General features: G+C 44.9%; 1 protein-coding gene across 2 annotated transcripts in view; it reads left to right on the top strand.

Annotated features, from left to right (window-relative positions):
- The window catches only part of LOC108028650 (klarsicht protein), a 116,009-nt gene that overhangs the window by 77,544 nt on the left and 17,723 nt on the right, over positions 1–20,742 (top strand). Inside the window, exons 6-9 of one of the 2 annotated variants that reach the window (XM_017100578.3) lie at positions 8,240–8,644; positions 17,207–17,512; positions 18,239–18,904; positions 19,965–20,600. In XM_017100578.3, coding sequence (XP_016956067.1) covers positions 8,240–8,644; positions 17,207–17,512; positions 18,239–18,904; positions 19,965–20,600 — 2,013 coding nt within the window. The remainder of the gene's footprint in view (positions 1–8,239; positions 8,645–17,206; positions 17,513–18,238; positions 18,905–19,964; positions 20,601–20,742) is intronic. The other variant, XM_017100586.3, reaches the window with a different exon arrangement.

Below are 20,742 nucleotides of genomic sequence, written 5' to 3' on the forward strand. Positions count from 1 at the left end.
CAGACATTTTCCCCCAAGTTATTGAACCCAGCTCCCTTTAAAGATGATTATCAACGCCCCGTGAAAATTATTTATGTCTTGCGGTTAAACTAGCGTTAAATAATGTCGCCGAGGTCAACCGATTTCGCTGCTGTGGTAGCAACCACGTTCCCCGGCGAAAGATAATCATCTGAATCGAACCAGCCAACGATCGATCGGTCGATCGACTGATCGGCGGTCCGAGGAAAGTGTTTCCCTGACCAAAAACGTCAAAGCGGTAGATTATGAAGCCATGGAAAACCAAGCGAGAGGCGGCAGGTTAAACTTTGGCTGAACTTTTACTTCGGTCCCACCCTTTGGGATGCACAGATAAAGAGCAGGAGGATCTCGAGTTGCCACTCTGCGAGGCTTTTAAAAATCAATTTTGGATCGTGCTTACAGGTGGCTCCGGCCTCTGCTCACATGTCCAAACTACATCGTCATCATCATCGCCGGTTCGTTTACTTTTCGGCGGCACTGTGACCCTGCACCTCCAGAGTTATGAACTTGTTTGGGCCCTAATGAGTCGGGGTGCCCACCATCACCCGTCCTCCATCCACTACCCAATAAACAAAATAAAAAACAGGGGGAGGAGCTGGTTCCTCCTTGTGGTTTTTTCCGTTCAGATTTTCATGGCTTCTGGGCATGGGAAGCCGGGGCCCATCGCAAATTGAGGTGTCGTAATGGCGGGAAAAACTTGGGATCGGATCGGGTCGATGGGATGCATGTTCATCTGCCAGGCCAGGCCGATAGTGAAAGTGAAGTGAGGCGAAGCTTTCATTGTTGCTGCTGTCGCGGATCTTCAAAAGGCCCATGTTGTTGTCGTCGTCGTTGCCCAAGGATACATATATCCCTCCTCGGAGAAACAGAAAAACAGGCGAATCCCCCCGACCAACACACTCATTTGCAATGTTAACGAATTGACCAAAAATTTGTTTGCCATTTTTCATCTGTTAGATTTTAATTTGTTTCCTTTTTGCCCCTCGGCCTGGCATTTCTCAGTTGTTTTTATTACTGTGGGCTTATCTCCAGTTGGGAGATCTCTCTATGGCAGCTGCGGCCAGTAATTATGGGTATGGGGATTTGTCTTTTATGGCCACTCAATATGGTTGAATGTCATTGGAATGGTTTGCCCGGGGGGGTTTCTTTGGTGGATTTGGATATCGAAGGGGGCTATGAGTAGGGTACATTGTGCAAAGGAGTGTAACATAAATTATAATTGAAGGTAGCCAAATGCTGCGCTGCAATGTAATTATTAATGCAACTTTTAAATACAGCGTAAGTATTTGAACTGTAAACATAAACATATGCGCTGAATAGAGGTAGAACATCCTTATCAAACGATATCGATATGTGGACGATTACAGACCTATGAATAGAGCATTTATTCATCCTGTTTTTCCCACATTTTCCAGCATCAAATTTCAATTATTACAACACTGATTACCAGCTGCCTCGCTTCATATCCCTCAGCCATATCGTTTCAGGTTCCATTGCCGCTTTCAGCTTTCTATTTATTACACAATTAACAACTCGTTAGGAGGGGTTAAGTTTGGGGTTTCTTGTTTCGGGCTCTGTGCCTTGGGCCTGAGGTTTAGCGGTAACTGATTTTCCCTGCACTCCATTGACTACCAAAAGAGAAGAAAAACAGGCAAACCGTTGGTAATAATCTCATTTTAATTGCCGCTGGCCCAAAACCCAGAAAAAAAGACAAAGCCCAGAAAAATCGAATGAAAGTCGCGTAATGAACGTTTCATTGGCCAGGCCCGCCACGCTTCAGTTGCTCAATTTGGGGCTTTAAGGGGTTAACCTCTGCCAAATGGACAGGCCATAGCCTTCGGCAGCGATCCTCCGCCCACTGCCACTCCCCCACAAGTAATGGAAGCCGAGTTGTAACTATATTCATGACCTTGTCTGTTGTCTGCCGGCTTCTTTCTGTGTTTTTTATTTTTTTTTGCTTCAACTCGATGTCAGCCAGCATCTTAATTGCACTTCAAGCCGTCGAGGATGGCGAAGTCCAAAAAGTGTTAATGAGACGGCCAAGTTTGGTAATCGGATAGTGGAGATGTGGAGACCGGAGACCACACAAAAAAGATCACTCAAGTGGTGTCAAATTTACGCCCGAATATCTGGGTGAACAGGGAGAACCTATCGAGAGCCGAGTCGAAACTGGATCGATTTCCCCGACTCCATTTCGAATCTCTCAGGCAGACCACTAACAAAACCCAATAAAACACGTCCAATGCGGCACGAGGCGAAAGTAAATCAAATATTTTGAATTATTGAGGAAAAATCAACAACAAATTGCCATTTGTTTGCCGCTCCAACCGACGACGACGACGACAACGATCCATACGGACATGTACACATGTAGCAAATCCAAATCCGATTTCGATTTCAAATCCAATTGTTAATGGCAGGCATATTTCATGATTGATTTCCAAAGCGCGCTAAGCCCTGGCCAAAAATGGAAAACGTGGCAAGACAGGAGGAAAACTGGCGAGGAAATGCATTTGCCAATGACATTTTCCATGCAGATAGATGCCAAAGACGCATTTTCACAATTTTTGACAGTTCACTTGGGTCAAAAAACCAGCGACCGCAGACATGACCAAATGGGATTCCATGACAAACGAATGTCCAGGTGGCCCCAACAGTTGTCTCTCTTGTTTTATTAGGGTCTTTATCTCGATTTCGATTTCGGTCTCAGTTTAAGGCTAATTAGCCTCGGATTCGTGTCATCTCAGTCGGCCTCTAATTGTATGCAATTAATCGAACGATTTCGTTGGATTGGTTTCGCTTCTTGAATCACCACCCAGGGGGAAGGCAATTCCGGTGAGTCGTGCCCCTCAATCCAAAGCTCCAAGCTGCGTCATTTGCTTAGGAAAATTATCTTTAATTATTCCGATGCAGTTCTACTCGAGTGAAGGCTATTTCAACCAGAGAGCGCTTTACTGGAGGCTGATTCAATACAGTGGAGATAAGCGTAGCCGGGAAGGTCAAATGGTTGAGAGATTCCATAGAGAGCACAACCAAGGGAGCCCAGTAAGTGTCAAAAGATAAGGGAGACATCAGAATTATCAGCTCGGAGCCTAATGTGTTAATTGGGGTTAAGTTCGTTTGTGATCTCGATTAAAGGGACAGATTTACGAGCTCGTAAGTGAAGTTCGTTTCAGATAGGAAAGAATAGGGTTGATAACGAACAGTCAATGAATATTTAAGAATGCCCGAAAAATGTCTAAGGTAATACCAATTTTGCATAAAATCATACTATATTCGATGCACAACGACGAAGTCTGATCACACTGAAGTTCATTGACCTTTCTATTTTCAAGAACCTTAAATCAGTAATGTTCCTTGACAAAAGTGCACAAGGGCTTTAGAAACAAATCTCTCTCGACTCAAGTAGAAAGTTCAAGTATTAGAAAAGGTCTTCTCCGATTCCTCGTAATACGATTTTCACTAACGGCACACGAGAGACACACATTTTCACACCGTTTCAAAACGTTTTCCCTAATTTCATTGAAAATAATTACGGAAAAACAGTTAAAGTCGCCCCGGCCAGAGGCAGTTGAGCAATTTCATAATCAGTTTCCATGTAACATGTTTCTAATGAGACCACAATGAGCACAGAGATTTTCACGACAAGCGGCAAACTTGTTCTGCGGCCCCATGGCTGCGACCCAAGAACGTGATGCCAACAAAGCCAAAAAGCGAGACGAGGCGAGGCGGGATTCCGGCCATCATCTTTGTCGCCGGCGAAGAGTTGAACGTGACACTCGGACGTGATTATGTCAACGGTGCTTGGACTCGGATTCGGTAGCCCCCGCTAACCCAAAACTCCTTGTCCGAAGTGTGTTACTCAATAGGCCAGGTCGGGCTTTAACTGCGACTCCCGGCTTAACTTCACACATTCTCGGCATCCCGAGATCTCGGGATCTTCAAAGCGGCTTACTCCCGATGCATTTGGTCACGGCACGTCGACGACATCAGTTCCTCGGCTGGAAACCGAAGAACTGCGAGTGGTTTTCTGGGTCAGCTGATTAATTGCACTTTTGGGGTCGTCTTTCAGCCTGGAAAACCCATCGCCCCTGCATCACCACCTTCCTCATCTCATCTTCCCGGACTTTGTAGATTTGTTTGTCCCCTCCCTTCCGTTTGTCATCGATCAACTCTCTCCCAGCCTCCTTGGGTAATTAGAGTCGCTGCCTGATTTTCGTCTAATTCTATTTCGTTGAACTCTATTTTTAGGCCGATTTGGAAGTGTTCCAAATGTCGTGACTACTTCACATAAAAATGTTTGCGAAAAATAGGAGAGAAAAAGGCGGCCGAATAGAAAACGTACCAAAAGAAACAATTTATTTTTTGTTCGTGCGTTCCCAATTTATGTGACATCTTGGAAATGTTCCCCATAAGACATTTCTGGGTGGAATTTGGGTTGCTGTCGGCTTCCTGCTTATAAAAATTGGCTATAAATTTGATTCCTTCTAGGAAGAGATTTATGACGATTTGATAGCGTTTTAAAAAAGTGTGTTTGGGCCAGGCAGTTGTTGATGCTTAATGATGCCTTCTAGCATAACGCGTTATTAGAAACTTATTGAGTACTGTACTTTCATGTTAGTGCTTACAGATATAAGTTCATCATGGTTCACCATAAATAAAACATAATTCTCGCGCACATGGTTGGCCCACGTTTTGGGCGCGATTTCCAAGCCTTTTAATCGCCACTGTGGCAGACATTTATTAATGTCTTTTGTTAGTTCTAAACAATTCTGTAAATTCTATTCATAATCAACCTCTGGCGAATCAGACAATATCTGAAGGCGTTGCCTGGCACCGAAGACCAATAAAATGTAAACCTAAAATTGTAAAATTCTAAAAACGCGGTCGAGGTCACGCACTGACATTTCCGATAATGAATGTACGATCTGGTGGGCCATTGTTGCGTTTTATTCTTCTTTTTGTACGTAGTACAGCACCAAAGCCGATTGCTCAATTCTTTGGTCACTCTCAACCACGCCGAATTACGGCAGCAACAACGAAAGAGTGTCTGAGTCAACGAACCTCGGCCGCAGACATCCAAGATATATAGTTGAGATACAGATACGCGACGTGCCCAGCACACGGTTTCTATTGAGTTGCGGCTGGTAAAAATAGCCATCGCATTAGAGGAACTTACTCTGACCGATTCCGAGGGGCGATGAACATTCGCATGAATAAAGATCGCGAAGAAAACTGGGAAGGGAAAGCAGGAAAACTGTATTTGGCAGCCAGACTTTTGGAAGACAGTGTGAATTCCTAGAGTGCCTAAAAATGTGTTGCAATTCTCATGACTAAGTGGAGAAAAATGAGCAGTATTACTGATGGATATAATAAAAACATTTAGCCAAAGTCAAGGAAAAGCACATTTTTCAATAGGGAAAAGCTGTCAAATAAATGTAAATTTGTATCTTTAATATACACTAAAAAGTTATTTTCAAGGACAGAGCTAGTTTCTGATGAATAAGAGGGGAAAAAATTTTTTAAAATGTAATACTTCAGTTGATATAGAAATAAATAGCACACCATTTGAGATCGTCTCCATTTCTGGGAACCCTTGTAAAGCTTCTCAATCATTTCTAAATTTCTGCCCACTCACGCTCCGAAATTGAGGATTTTTTGCAACACTTTCACACCACTGTGAGCCAACACATTCACTTTTCTTGCCATTCGCTCGTGCTGGCTTTATTATTTTTTGCTGCATCAGATTTCAATCTACAGAACTTCGCACTGACTTCAATTTGTTTTCCCTGATTTCTTTTATTATTTCCTACGCTTGCCAATAATCTTGAGACCTCTCGAGAGTCGAGAGGCTCGAGCCCAGAAAATAATAAAAGCTGCTCCTCAAGTTCAGGCTGCGCAGATTAGTCACGAACTTTGCATAAAGTTCTGCATTCTAAATGCTCATATTTCCAGCCAGCGCTCCTCGAGTGGGTGGGTGGCGGCGAATGCATTAAGGCGCTGCTTAGAGACCCGGAGTCGTGCCAAGATTGGGAGTGGTTCACCTCAGCTTTGGGCCCGGATCGTTTTGGTTTCGGAGCCGAGACCGAAAAACAAAGAGAAAGGCGTTCCTCCAAAAAAGACATACAATGTTGTGGCTTTTGGCTGGCTGGTTACGAGGGTTGGGTTTGAGCTCCGACTTGGGCTCTCCGGTCGCTGGTCTTCAGTTCTGGTAATGAGCCCCAAGTATCGCAAATAGGCAGCCCACACCTGCCTCTCCGGGTCCTCCTCGGTCTGTTGTCTCCACTCCCACTCCTCCTGCGCTGAGGTCTTACTTCGCCCCATCTGTTCCAAAGTTTGTTCTCTGCCAGGGGCCCTCTTCTTCGATTCGATGACTCGACTTGGCTAAGTTGGGTACATTTATCTATTTGCCTAGCCAAGCGGGCCAAGCCTCTGGAAAAGAATTCTCTTGTTCATGCTGTCTTATAATTAGCTCTAATGATAAAAATCATAATGCAAAACAATTTGATGCAGAAAATTGCCTGGCTTGGGTTGAAATCTATCAAAAATTGGTAAAAGAGGTGGAATGTTTACCATATATTGTCTGTGGAAAAACGTAGTAATACAAATGAATTACTTGAATAAAAATCCAATTTCCAGGGTTGAGACTTCAACTCAGCCTTTAAAATTCTCCCAATATAATTAAAGTTACTGCACAGAAAGATTTGATGGTAGTAAAAGTAACCCACCGAATAAAGGAGAAAAATCCCAAGCAGCCTGTCAAAACTTTCCCGCTTTTCCCAGTTTTCGGGGCAGGGGGGCTTCGAGGATCTGGTAAGGCTCCCCATAAATCTTTTTCGCGGCGGCGTCGCTTTCTCGGATCATTCTTCAAACTGAAAACGGCAGAGTGGAGTTGCAAAGGTGACTTTGTAGGGGATTTGGCAGCTGCCTTTGAGTGTCAATTTGGCCATTACCCAAGGTAAATCAAGAGCTGTCCGAGGAAATCATTTTCATAAATTTGCAATTTCTCCAAAGTGAGACCCAGTCTCTGTGACATTTCAATTTGCCAGAGTCGAAGGGAGGCCACGAAGGCAAGTTCAATGAAGACCTCAAACAGGTGAAAATTAAAATTTATGTTTGCATTGGGCTGTTCGTGGGCCCCTAGGCCTCGACTTCGAGTTGAGTAAGGATGTGTCCGGGGCCATAAATAAGTGTCCGTGGCTCGAACACTTTGGGGTGAGGAGGTTGTCTCTAAGAGTCCCCCGCCTGGGTCCCCCACTTATCGATTTCTAATTTCAACTTTTGTGCACCTTTTGTTGATTTTTCATATTTTGTCGGCGGTGATGCAAGAGTTCGTCGGGGTTAAACTGTTTGTATGGAGATCAATGTCCAGATTGTGGAAGCCCGCTTGGGAGTTTCCCTGCCAACCTGCCTGCATTTTTCTCGGATTTTCCTCGGATCTCATGTGTGGGTGTCACTGGGTGCCACGCCCACCTTTCCCCTTCTGACCCCTTGGCGTCAATTGTCTTGTAATTATTTTTTGATGTTTGATAAATTGAATATCGCTCTGTGCGGAAAATCTTTCTTCTTTCCCCACTCTTCTGTGTGATTAATCACGGAACAATGGCGGAGGCTTATGCAATGCGTGGGACTTTTCCAGCTTGACCTTTGCTTGAAGGAGGAAAGAGATACGGATGGGGTTGAATGGGGCTGGAGCCAAGGCCCGGCAGCTGTTAAAATGACAAATGAGCGATGCCATATCGCTGCAGATGGGCGGTAAATGCAACAGCGGAATGGGAAAAATTTTCCAAAGGGGAGGGCACAATCTGGTAGATAAAGTGGCACTGAGATGTTCGGTTAACGGAGGCGAAAGTTGGATGCAGCTAGAACTTTAAGATGGCTTGGAAAAGAATGCTACTAAGTGGGTTTAAGAAAGAGTTGGAATGTATTTTATCTTTAATATTATTTTAAATATATTCTATAAGAAAACGCATAAATCCGACATGAATTTAATGTGGTTTGGCACACTCTGTAACCGTATCCTTTGCGGCCAGCCAAGCCTTTCTCTCCCTCACCCCAGTCCCAGTCCCAGTTCAATCTCAATCCCTTTCCTTTCCCTCCTTGTTTGCCTAATCAATTAGCCGCCTGGGCATATCAAGTATACGTCATGTTAGCCACATAAGTTGAACCCAACGGACACCTTTTTAATTTCCCTTTTTGTGCGCTCTCTTTTCGATTCCAGGTGTTGTACCATGAAATTGTATCACACGCTCGAGTGGTGAGCTCTTGCATTCGAGCCGCCGAAAAGGAGCAGCAACTGCAGCAGCAGCAGCAACAATTGCAACAGCAACAGCAACTGTCGAGTCAGCAACCCGCCTCATTGACCAGCAACTGCTCCAGTGAGTCAACCAGCGACTCGGCCACAAAGTCGAGCAGCCTGAGCAGTGGTTTCGCCTCCTCCGATCCGGCGACCACACCCATAGGAACCACGCCAGCTGCCCCACCAGCGCCCGGCACCCACCACCCATCGAAGAAGGGGGAGGGAAACTTGGAGCGACTAAGGGATCGCTATCACCTATTGTATCTGAAGGCCTTCGAGCTTCAACTGTGTCTGGACAATCTGCTTAGGAAACGCAGTTCCACAGCGGTAAGTAATAAAAACTATTTGAATATACAAACAGCGCACTAGTTCGGAGCTCAGCTATGTGAACTTGAACCAATTGGAGATTTTGTAAAAATAACTATACGGAATATCTGTTCTGAGCTTAGTTTCCACTACAATACATGGGGTGACTATGTATGTTACTTTCTCGCAGCGTATTTAATTTAAATAATAGTAAAAGTATTTCTTTTTCATCTTCTTTAAAATGTATTATACCCAAATCCACCCAACATACACCTCTATATATCACTCTAATTTATGGCCCATCTACATGAACTTGAATCGATTAGGGATCTCCGAAAATAACCTCTGCAAAGCATTGCCCTTGGCTTGTTTCGACTTTTGTCACTTTGGATTATCTGCTGCTTGGCCATTAAAAAGAAAACTCCCAGCCAGCCGGCAAGGGAAAAGCATTCGTCGAGATGCCAGGGATTCTTGGAAAGAAAGAAAATGCATTTGGCGCCGCTTTCCCTGCACGTCCGTCCGCCGTTCATCGCCTCATCGCATTGCCAATTGTGGAAATTTCTAATTACGTTTTTGTATAACTCGGTTGCGAGTGATTTAATTAATTCATTTAGTGAAAATGCCGGCAATGCGACAAAAAATGTATTGGGAAAGCGCTGAGGTGCAGAGCAATGCAATTGAATAGTGAGACAGACTTGGGAGAAAGATGAAAGAGTTTCGCCTGGGTGGTGTGCTTTTGGTGTGGCGAGGTGTGTCTGGTTGGTTCCTGTTCGATGGGAAGATGACGGAACTGAAAGCGAAGAATGTTCCAGTAAAAGTAATTTAGAAAAAATAGGAGATAGAGGAATATTCACCAGAGTATGAATGAGATTATGATTTAAGAAAGTTCAAAGTAGACGATAAATTATGATCTAATTATAAAGTTATTCAATTATTTTAGGCAAGATAATCTCCTTTCTCCTCCTCCTTTCCCTCTCTTATAATGAATCTGCTCATTCCGGGCCCCTGCAAATTCACCAATCTATTCTGTTCCTCTTGAGGCATCCGTTTCGTGCTTAGATCCAGTGAAAGTCAATTTCGCCTTATAGACACGATGACCCAGTTTCCTGCCTTCGGGTGCGGATAGATGGACGGATCCTCCTTGGAGCTCTAAACGTTTCCTGGTTAAAGTTCTCTGCCCCGCTCCTTGCCTGGTAATTGGAAAGCGTTTTTCGTGCACCCCGTCTTAATTGTGGGTAATTTGCGGAGTAGGAAGCGCAAAGTGATCTGGCCTCGTGCCGAGCTAGGCTGCTAAATAATTCGTTCGAGACACGCACTGGAAGAGGCGTCTTCTGACCCACACACACAGAGTCTTCTAGGCTTTCTTCCCGCACCTATCATCAGACCTCCGGCTGTGGGGCAGTTAACCTTTTTTGCTTTGCGAACCGCTTCATTTGATTGCGCCTCGGGCGGGCTTTTATCCACCCCTTCCGCACGCTGCCTCTTGGATTTTCCTCGTTGCCGCAGAAACAATTTCATTTTCCACCGACTAGCTGATGCAATAATTTGCATCCCCCTTGGGGATCCGTCCATGACCAATCTCTATGTGGGCCGATCCAGTTGGCAATTTTCAACACTTTCCTGGCCACATTTAGCCTGGCCTGCCCGGGGGGGTATTTGCTGCTCTACATTTGCCATGCATCCAATTTCTGGCCAAGAGCAGATTAGCCGGCCATTCAAGCCATGCCAAGACTTCAAACGAAAGGCGGCTGCTATAAAAACCAAACAGCGAACCGAGCAAGGGACAGACGGAAGTGTCACAAGTGCTTGCACCTGGAGAAAATCACCAGGGCTTTGAAATCTATACAGATAAAAAATGAATTCCAAGACTAAACGGTTTCAGTTAAATTCGGATATTTATAAAGATGTCTAAAAGTGAGCAGGAAAAACAGAACATCGATCATAAAATATGTTGTTGCATACTTGTAGACACCAAAACCGCGGGGCTTCTGTGGCATTATTTTATTATCATTACCAATTTACTTATATCCCCAATTAAGAGTGGCTGAACCATGATCTGATCCCCTATTGTAGTTATTTCTCTCGGTGCCCCGTTTTGCCAAATGTCGTAATAAACTCACGGCTTGCTTTTCGCAATGGCTTTTTGCGCGCAACATTTCCCCGCTTCTTCATCAGCGGGGTTAAGCTTTAAGTAGCTGCCATAAAGAAATGTATTTATATCTAAGGCAATATAAAATCAAAAACTGCGAAAAGTAAAAGTTGAATTTATGCGCCCTCAACTGCAGAGTTCAGAGAAGTCAACGGCAAGACGGTAAACTTCGAAATCGGCTCGGAAATCAGCACCGAAACCAAATGAAAGTGACCGAAATGAGCAGAGCAGGGCAAATGGAAATAAACCAAATCAAATTTACGACGTGCCTGAACTTTGGAAAACAAAAAGAAGGAAAACCGAAAAGGGGATGGCTTGCTTTGACCGATCTTATGAATACCCTTTTGGATTTTAAATACAAGTACGAGGTATACAATGATAGTCACTTAGGTATTTTCTATGGCATGGTCCCTCCATCCTCCAAACTTTTTTTGCTTCCCACTAGCTGATGTATTTTCCGACTAGTTTCCCTTTGTTGCATCTTGTTCCACCTCTTTCCCACACTTATTCTCCGGCAACATGTTGCAAGTGACGGCCGCGGCAAGTTCGATAAACAAATGCAGTTGAATTGCATTGAATTATGCCCCATTATTGTTGTTATTATTGTTATTATATCCCGCCTGAACCTCCTCTTTTTCTCTGGGATTATGTTGTTTATTCTTGGGAAATTGTGTTTGTTTAGCAGACGGAGACCACAAGACCTTTGGCTGTGGACTTTTCGAGCGGGTTGAAGGTTGAACCGGAGGCTGGGAAACATCTGTTGGTTGAAAGGGAAATGATCTTGGGAGTGGGAGAATATGCGCGGAAATCGAGTTATCTTCTTGGGGCCTTGGAGCCGTCATCGTTTTTCTAATACAACTAATTGGCCACCATTTCCATGTACCAATTAGCGTCCATCAGCGGTGTGCGATCAAAATATTTATGAATTTAATTGGCCCCATCATCAGTGCAGCAACAAAGTGGCATTGCTAACCAGCAGACATCAATCAAATACCGACATAAATCAATCCTCAATTTTGCTACCAGTCCGCAAGTCCACACCCAAAAAACGGAGAAAAAACCGAAAACGAAGTATGCAAATTTTGGTTTTTTCTCCATCTTTTGTGAACCACAAAACGAGGCTTTAAAATGAGTGAATGCAAATCGCATAATAATTGACAATTGGAGGTGGAGGGGAGTGGCTAGCCATTTAACTGGCAGTCACGTCGGAATCGAATCGGAACTGCAATTTATGCATGTTGATTGCTTACACATGTTGCAAGTTGCAAGCTGCAGGTTGCAGGTTGCTGCACGTTGTGTCCCGGAAAGCAGTGCAAATTAAATCACAATAATTATGTAAAATCGGGGAAAACAAGGCGTGGGCACACCCACAATTTGCGATTAAACGCGGAAGAAAAACAATTGCATTTTTTCTTAAACTTGGTGTGGATATATTTTTATCTCAGGCTTCTCTTAGAAAAGTAAAAACTGAACTGGTCCACACAAAAACTTTGCCGCATGTGAAGGAAAATGTTGGCAGCCGCAAAATTGGGTGGCTCCGAAATGGTTTTATAATACAACACACTAGGCAAAAACCGTTGGCTGCTCCAGTTTCGGGCTCAGATAATGACAGATTGCTGGCTTAATATTCCTTGGGGTTTCCTTTCCTTGCAGCTTGCTTTTCCTCCAGTTTTTCAATTACCCCCCTTCTAATGACCACTCCACCATAAATGGTTCATTATTTTATCCCAGCCTGATAGAGGAGTATCGTATTATCACGGATGAGATGGGGATTTGTGATCTGATTCGATCTGTGATCGCACACGTTGGCTTCCTGGGCCAATGATTTATGACCGCCAGGGAAAGCCATAAAGAAAAGCCAGAATAACAACAATAAACGATCCACAAAAGCAAATTGCCAGCAGCTGTTGGCTAAACGGGCTACATTCCCGTACAGATCGATCGATGGTTGGGAAAGTGGGTCCATTTTTAGAACAAATGATAATATTGTATTTGAAACGGGCGGAGAAAGCGTTTTCGATCCTATAAGATATATATCTCGATCTAGACTCGATCTAGAGGTATATGGAAAATATGTTTTTGGATTTGTTGGTAAATCGATGAAGTACAACTTCTTTTTCTCTATTCACTTGGGGACAATATAATTCATTTCTTTCTTGAAATATCTTTCACCACACCTCCTTGGCGGGACGTCACAATGGGAAAAGCAAGGAAACGAGAGCAGCACTCATCGCCGCACAGCGGCAACATGTTGCTGCGGTGTCGTGTGGCGCAACAGCAACTGCGACATCTTCAAATGCGATTTATTGTGCTGCCAGCAACCTTACTCAAACTGGCATTTGCCAAATGTCAACTCGCGACTTTTGTTTGCCTGCCTTTGTTTCCCACTTTGCATCGAATCAAATTCGCCTCCAATTGTCAATATTTCATTTTCGCTTTGGCGGCAACACCTTAAAATGTTTCTCTACACCGTAACTAATAGGCATTTAAACCATATGGGAAGTTAGGAAAATTGCATGAGTTCGCTAAGTTGCCATAAACATCCCATAACTCGTATTTGAAAAATAGCATTTTTCATTATCAATTTAACGTTATAGAAACACCGTATGCTTCGGGTGCACTCTCCCGCAGCTCCTTTGCTGGCCCGCCAGCAACCTGCAAATTATGAGCAATTGCGTGGCCAGGGATCGGGCATTAGCATCTCCCTGCGTGGGCCAGATGGCGTGGGCAACACCCACGCCGGATCGGTCTAGGTAGTGCCCCAAGTTCTGCGGCAACATGTTGCACTGTCGGCAGATTAGGGTCAGACACCGAGAACAAGAATCGGCAGGGGGGTCCGAAGTGAAAATATGCAAACTATGGCCGACGGCCTGTCGAAGTTGCACGTTGCTGCACGCCAGCAACATCAGTTGCTGCTGCTGCCGCCGATGTTGCTGCTTCGACCGTGCAGCGACTTGAATGCTTGCGTTTTCCTCTGCTTTGCTAAATTTAGCATCTAATGCGATTTGTAATAGTTGAGCTAAATTGCAGACGTCCAAGTTGCTGCTGCTGTACCAGGAAATGCTTGCCGTACGCCAGCAACACCAGCAACAACAATGAAAGTAATAATATTGTCGCTGCTGTGGGTTGTTGTTGCTTGAGGGGGTGGTTGGCGGTGCTCCATGTTGCCCGTTTTCCATATGACTTGGAGTTTTCATGTTGCTCATGTTGCTGGCCTGCCAATTGTTGTTGTCTGTGCGGGTTGTCAACGCGGCGATGTTGTTGCTGCAGCCGATGTTATTGTTGTTGCTGGTGTTTTTGTGTCTGCACTTTTGTCGCGCCATCGCAGAGTTTTTCCCCTCGGAATCGAGTTGGAGTTGCTGCTGCGCCGGCAATGTTGCTGCTGTTGTCGCCGCTGTTGCCGTTGTCACCGCTGGATTAAAATTCATTGAATGTTTTGTGCCGAATTGAGTAATTGTTGCGAAATTTCGCTCAGTTTGCAAAAATACAAGGCTCGTGTGGGGGGAGTCATGTATTAAAGCAATAATTGGAGATTTGGTATCCATTGCACTAAAGATTCCCACAAATAATATGGCTAGATAATTTTCTTTATTAAAATATGGCTTTAAAAAGTATTCAAAAACTGTAATAAACGAAACCATTCACGTAATCTCCGCCCCATAAACCCGATGACTCTAAAACTCATACACTTTATTCTTCATTTGCTTCGGCGAACCCATCGATCAACTCCCCAAGCAACCTCATAAACTCGCCTCTCTGCGTTTGATACCTCTGACGAAAAGTCCGGCATAAATAGAAAATAAATATCAAAGTCTGACGAATGCAACTCACGTTTTTATTGCACGATAATTACAGTCATACCAGCACATGCTAATGAAGACTTGTACGTATACATATGTACAGCCTCTATACCGTCTCCTCCAATAACCAGATATTGACGATATGCCGGCGTTTAACGATAATTAAGCGCTGGCGTGTGAGAAATTCATAATTTCAAATGAAATGCTAGAAAGACAGTAGCAATTGTTGGAGAGTTTCCCACACTTTGGTAGGGAAATATCGATGCTTATCACTCTTGTTTATAGTCGCTGAAGTGCCAACGAAAAGTGTGACATGGCCAGGAATTGCGTGCTGAGACCTGAATCGGAATGGGAATCTAGGGGGCTAAATGGGGATTTTCCAGGAGAAGAAGATCTGGGTGTAAACGAGGTGCTAAGCGACTGGCACGACACGTTCTCCCCCCTTTTTTGGTTTTTCTTTTTAAAAAAAGAGTTCTGCTGAAGTGCGTCAAGATGAACTTAATTTCCAGCTAAATGGAAGTGGAAGGCGGGCCCAAATCTTGATGGTTGTCTGGGTTCGGTAATCTTTTCCATTCCCTTCCCGCCTTTTGCATAATAAGAACATAAATATGTGTGCACACCATCCAACACTGTGGGCAGTCTGCGGTTCTTTAACCAGATTATTTAGGGATTTCTTGGCTTAAACTTGTCTGTTTTCTGGGCTCTAAACTTGTACCGTTTTGTCAACGGAGTTTTCCGCCTAATTTGTTTTTCATCGGGTTCAGAGATTGGATAAGTATATCAGATGAAAGCGTCAATCCGAACAGATAAAGGAAAGAGACTGGTTGATCAAAGGTTGCGTCACGAAATGCGGGTGTTATGGTAATTTGGAGAAAGCTTAGAAACCAGATCGCATGCAGATGGTCGAGAAAAGGGAAAACATATCAGAGATCTGATCAAATAGGGAAAAAATAAATAATTAATAATAATAAATAAATAATTTGTTGATGGATCAGAAAAGCCCCTTGATGAAGATGAAACTGATATGGAAAGATACCAATTAGTTCTGTGATCATCAATAGATAACAGACAATAATAAAGGCCATCTCTTTTAAGATTAAGAGTTAAAACTGTTTCTTTCAATGATTTCCTAAGAAAGATACAATTTAATGGAATTCCATAGATTCGCTCTGCTAATTTGTTTATCCACCATCACTTTTGATGGGTTGTCTGGCCCTCCTTACCTTCCTATTTATTTACAACACTTGGAAAGGCCTGGTCCATTTACACATTTCACCTCTTTGTTGTTCGAAGAATCCAGCACTGTTTACCATAAACAAAAACAATCAAATGGCGCCATATAAGAGTGTGTAAGCAATTCCCAGCCATAAATCATCTGGACAATTAGCCACATAATCTGCTGCATCTCGTCCGTGGAGAACAAGCTTCTTCGGATGTTCAGGACGACCTTCGGGCGGCCTCCACGAGATGCTGCTCAGAAACATTTACCCGAACAACCAAATTACGCAAATCCGAAAAGGCGAACACACCAAATTGCCGAGCTAAAACATCTGATGGCCATAAAAGCCATTCCACAGCTGATTGCTGATCGTCAGGGGTGAGGTCTCTTGGGTTAATTGTGGAATTCGTTAGTTTTTTATTTTATAGAGTGCTAAGACAACATTTAGTGTGTGGTAATTCCGAGCCCAGAGGGGGAAAGGGAGTACTTGCGGAAAGACCAAGGTCACTTGAGGTTGTGCCAAGGGGCGTCTTTTCCCCAACAGTTCTGGTAAAAGCGAAACATTTTTGAAACGCCATCAAGGCCTCTTCAAACGCCTGCCCACCGCCGCCTCTCACTTGTGTGGGCGTGGAGATGGAAAAAAGAAAAGGAAAATGTGAGGGGAAAACTGAGAGATACGAAGATTTGATTACTCTTATTATTAAAACGGCTGTTGGGTAGTAAATGGGCAAGATAAGGATAGTGATTATCATATGTTACTGGATCTACTGGATCTTAAATGTATAAACTGTGGTCATACGTAAAACCCTATATCATAGGTAGATATTCACAATTTTCATTTCCGAGGTACCCTTAGATTCTAGTAATTGGTAAAAATATTAAACGATTTATTGAGATTACCATAGTTTTTTAAGATTTGATAAAACAACCGCATATTGGTAAGACCCCAGTGAAATCTCAGCATTCGGAGAGGGTACATACACTTTTCTCGCCTCTCGGCTTATCTGACATCTGTCTGGCCAAGTGTTTGCCAGTTTGTCTCACTGTCTCTGAGGCCGCTTTTCTGTCCATTTGTCTGTTTGCCCGCCTGTCTGACGTCCGATGTCTGTTGTCTGTTGTCTGTGTCCACCCGCTGATCTCCGATGCGAGAGCTTCGTGTGTCGACAATTGAAAGCAATTATAATTTTAGCCAGCATATGAAAGAGGAAGAGTGTTACGTGATGGAAACAGGAAGAGCGAATGAAAAGGAGACTGGACTGGCTTGGCCTGGCCTGGAAATTTTCCCAGGTAGCAGCGGCCGTGGAAAGATCAAGATCACACGAGTTGTCCAATTAAAAAGTGCTGCCTATATTCACAACTTCATTCAGTCCGAAAAAGAAACCAAATCTAAGATGTATTTTCCTCATTACTTGCAGAACGGCTTGGATGACGACGAGGACGAGGAGGAGGACACCGAAGACGACTCCTTTGGCTACGAGGGCGAAGCCACTGAGGACGATCTGAACGAGGTCAACTCGGACCTGGACTTGGAGAACAGCGAGCCCAAGTCGGCCACCCCCGCGGAACTGATCCTCCAGCGCTGCCAGATCGCAGCCACCCAGATTGTCTGCGGCCTGGACGAGGAGTCCCAGTCGCATTCCCATTCGCCATCCCAGCACATCCCATCCCAAGCGCAGTCTCTGTCAGCGGATCAGCCACGCGATTGTCTTGCACCTCAAAAGGTAAGTCATCCTCCCATGGTGGATGGTAGTCCCCCTGCGTCTGAATGATTTGCATATGCTGTACGTAGTTACTGTTTGACTTGTCGTTTTGTTGTGTTGTTAGTTTAGTTGCATGCCCCCGCCTCCCACAGTATTGTCAACTTTCTGAGCCTGACCTATCCTAACCCCCAGCTCAAGTTAACCAAAGAAGCAAAATGAACATAACCCAAAAAGTACGCTATCCCAGAACCGAAAACCATAAAAGGAAAAACAGAATACTTAGCAAATGATCTGGCCAGCTCGGGTACACGGTGATGTTTTTGGGCATCATCCAAACAGTAGAGGAGGGATTTAAAGCTAGCCTGCCCACAAATGTTTTTAGTTTTTGGGCCAATAAACAGTAATGAAGAGCCATGATGAAAATTTGTATTGGAAAAGTAACTGAAATAAGATTTAACTGACGCTTATACGACTGCTTTCCTTTCGAACTCTCAAAATTTAGCAAAATGTATATGACTCGAACGATACAAATAGGTACCCAAAGCCTGGTGGTAATATCAAGATCCCATTTTTTGGCCTAACACTCCCGATTCCTAAGAAACCCCAAATCAAACCCTAGTTGGCACTACTTGAGGGGCAGAGAGCACGTGTTTAATGAGTGTGTGAATCCCAGAAAAGCCCGACCCACTCCCCTTCGTGTCACCCACTTAACACTTATCCAACCCCCAATCACTTGTCCGCATTCAGCCCGGCGATGAGGCCGATGAGGAGCTAGAGGAGGAGGACGAGGATCCCGATCTGGGCACCGACGTGGTGGACTTCCTGATTGCCAAGCGATCGTGGAGACAGGCGAGTCACCACCCGAATCCGAGTGGGGCAGCCACCTTGACGGATTTCGAGGCGGACTCGGAGAGCAGTGACTTCGAGCAGGTGCAGCAGCTGGGCAGGAGAGGGTTGCCAGTGGCGGCAGCAAGCACCCGAAGGGTCCTCAACCTCATAGAGATGCCCCAGAGCAGCAATAGCAATATCAACAGCAGCAATTCGCTGCTGCAGCAGCGTCATCACCACAACATTGGCAACAAGATGCTGCCCAATAAGGCGCACAACAAAAACATAGCCGTGGCGGTAATCACACCCAATTCTCATGGGAACACCAGTCACGGTCACGGACTCAGTCACGGACTCGGTCACGAGCTGAACAAGTCCCCGCTGGGACTGCGAAAGACGCGTCATCATGACACCTCCAAGTTCAACCGCTCCAATCGCAAGTCGAAGAACTGTGCGATCTTCTACTTCAAGCACTTGGACACGGACAACGAGCAGGGGAACGCGGCGGGCAGTGATCTCCAGAGCGAGGATGATCCGTGCCTGATCCGGCGACGAAGAGTTGGCGACGGAGGAGCTGGTGGCGACGTAAGTACCGTTCTCTGGTGGCGGATCTCGGTTACGGGTCAGACTTATCAGCGGATCATCGGTGGCATACGTTCCGCTCGCCGAGGTGATGGGGTCACACGTTCATCTTGGGACGAGGGTCTCTGCATATTCCCCCAGACTCTCTTCCGACCCAACTAATTAGCATGCATCGATAGCTCGCTATTCTTGATGTCTGTAACCTAACGTATAACTTACAAAAAATATATTCAAAGTTTTTTGGCATGCCTAACAATTTCCTAATTAACTTTTGTATTCTATTATTCGGTAGTCTTCATTTCAACTAATCCCAGATCCATCAGCCACTTGATCATTAATCATTTAACACAAAAGAAATTGTTTAAAGATCAAAAGAAGTCGAAAAACAAAAGTAAAGCTGTTTTTAGGGCAAAGGTCTAGCTGAACATATTTTTGTTACTTTGCCAAAGATATTTCAAAAGTATATAAAAGAAACTAAGTCGAAACCAAACTTAAAATGGTATCGAGATCTTGTACCTTCTACTTAACTTGACAACATTCAGACTTAATTTGTTTGTCTGTCTGTCTGCGACTTCTCCACAACTTCTTTACTCCGCCTCCTTCGATTCTTCGGGGCTCCCCCTCGATTCTTCGGGATTCCCCTTCTCGACTCTTCAGTCTTCCTCCCACATTTGACAACCGCTGAGGTCGTCACCAGTCGAAATGGAAATAAATTGCCAGCACAAAGACAAAGGAGCGAAGTCGGTGCAGTTGGAGTTGGAAAAGTCAGACAGTCAGCGAGTCAGAGAGAAGGCGTTGTTGTCGGCAGCCGAATGAAGCTTCGAAGATGTTGCTCATGTGCAGCAGCAGCACCGGCAGCGGCAATATCGCGTTGCAAGTTGCCAGTTGCCGGTGCACCGACACCGAACAATTTGCCATTTTGCGCAAGTAACGCTAATTAAACTTCATTTTCTACCACTTCATCTCCGTCGTCGGTTGGCTTTTCCTTTGGCGAATTTCGTTACCACTGATTTTAATGTTCCATTGCGTTTTCCCTTCCCTTTCCAACCACCACCACTCATAGATACTGAAATCGGCTGATGCCTCAACGGACGACGACGACGAAGGTTGGCTCTACACGGCGACAGCAGCAGAAACATTGGAGGTTGCCACAGCAACTGCAGCATCCACTGCCGCAGCGGCAACCACATCGACTGTGGATGGTCTCCAGTCCACGGCCGTTTCCTCGACCACGGCAGCGGGCGGACCACTCCCGCCCAGCGACGACTCCGACAAGGAGAACAAGGAGGTTCTGGTCAGCACCACCACAGCCACCGCGGCAGCAGCCACTGCAGCTGCCACAGCAGCACTGCACAGCAGCAACTACGACAGCAGCAGCGCCTGCTCCTCCTCGAATTCAAATTCGAACTCCAACGGCAGGCTCACGGAGACCTCGGCCACCTCGCGAGTCACCCAGCTACAGATGCAGATCCACTCGCACTCCCAGATGCAGATGGAGTTCCAAATCAATGGCAATGCCAGCGATGGCAGACACGTCATTAGCAACAACAATTGCTACGGCAACATGCAACATGAGCAGCAGCAAAACAACAACGAGGGGGAGGCCGCCCCTGCCGCCGAGGACCTGGCCAAGATCAAGATGGGCGTCGATGAGACAGCTGCTGATGTGGCAAATGGAAACGCCGGCAAGTCGCAGCAGGTGAGTTTTTCGTAGATATGTGGGGCGCTGTCTTAAAGATGATGGGTTCGGTTTTGTAAGAGATTAAAAAATATTAAGATTGCAGATAGGACAGTAGTTTGTAAGGTGATATTGCTTGAGCTATATAAATCATTGTAGGAAA

This window comes from Drosophila biarmipes, chromosome 3L, assembly GCF_025231255.1.
Source record: "Drosophila biarmipes strain raj3 chromosome 3L, RU_DBia_V1.1, whole genome shotgun sequence".
NCBI lineage: Eukaryota > Metazoa > Arthropoda > Insecta > Diptera > Drosophilidae > Drosophila > Drosophila biarmipes.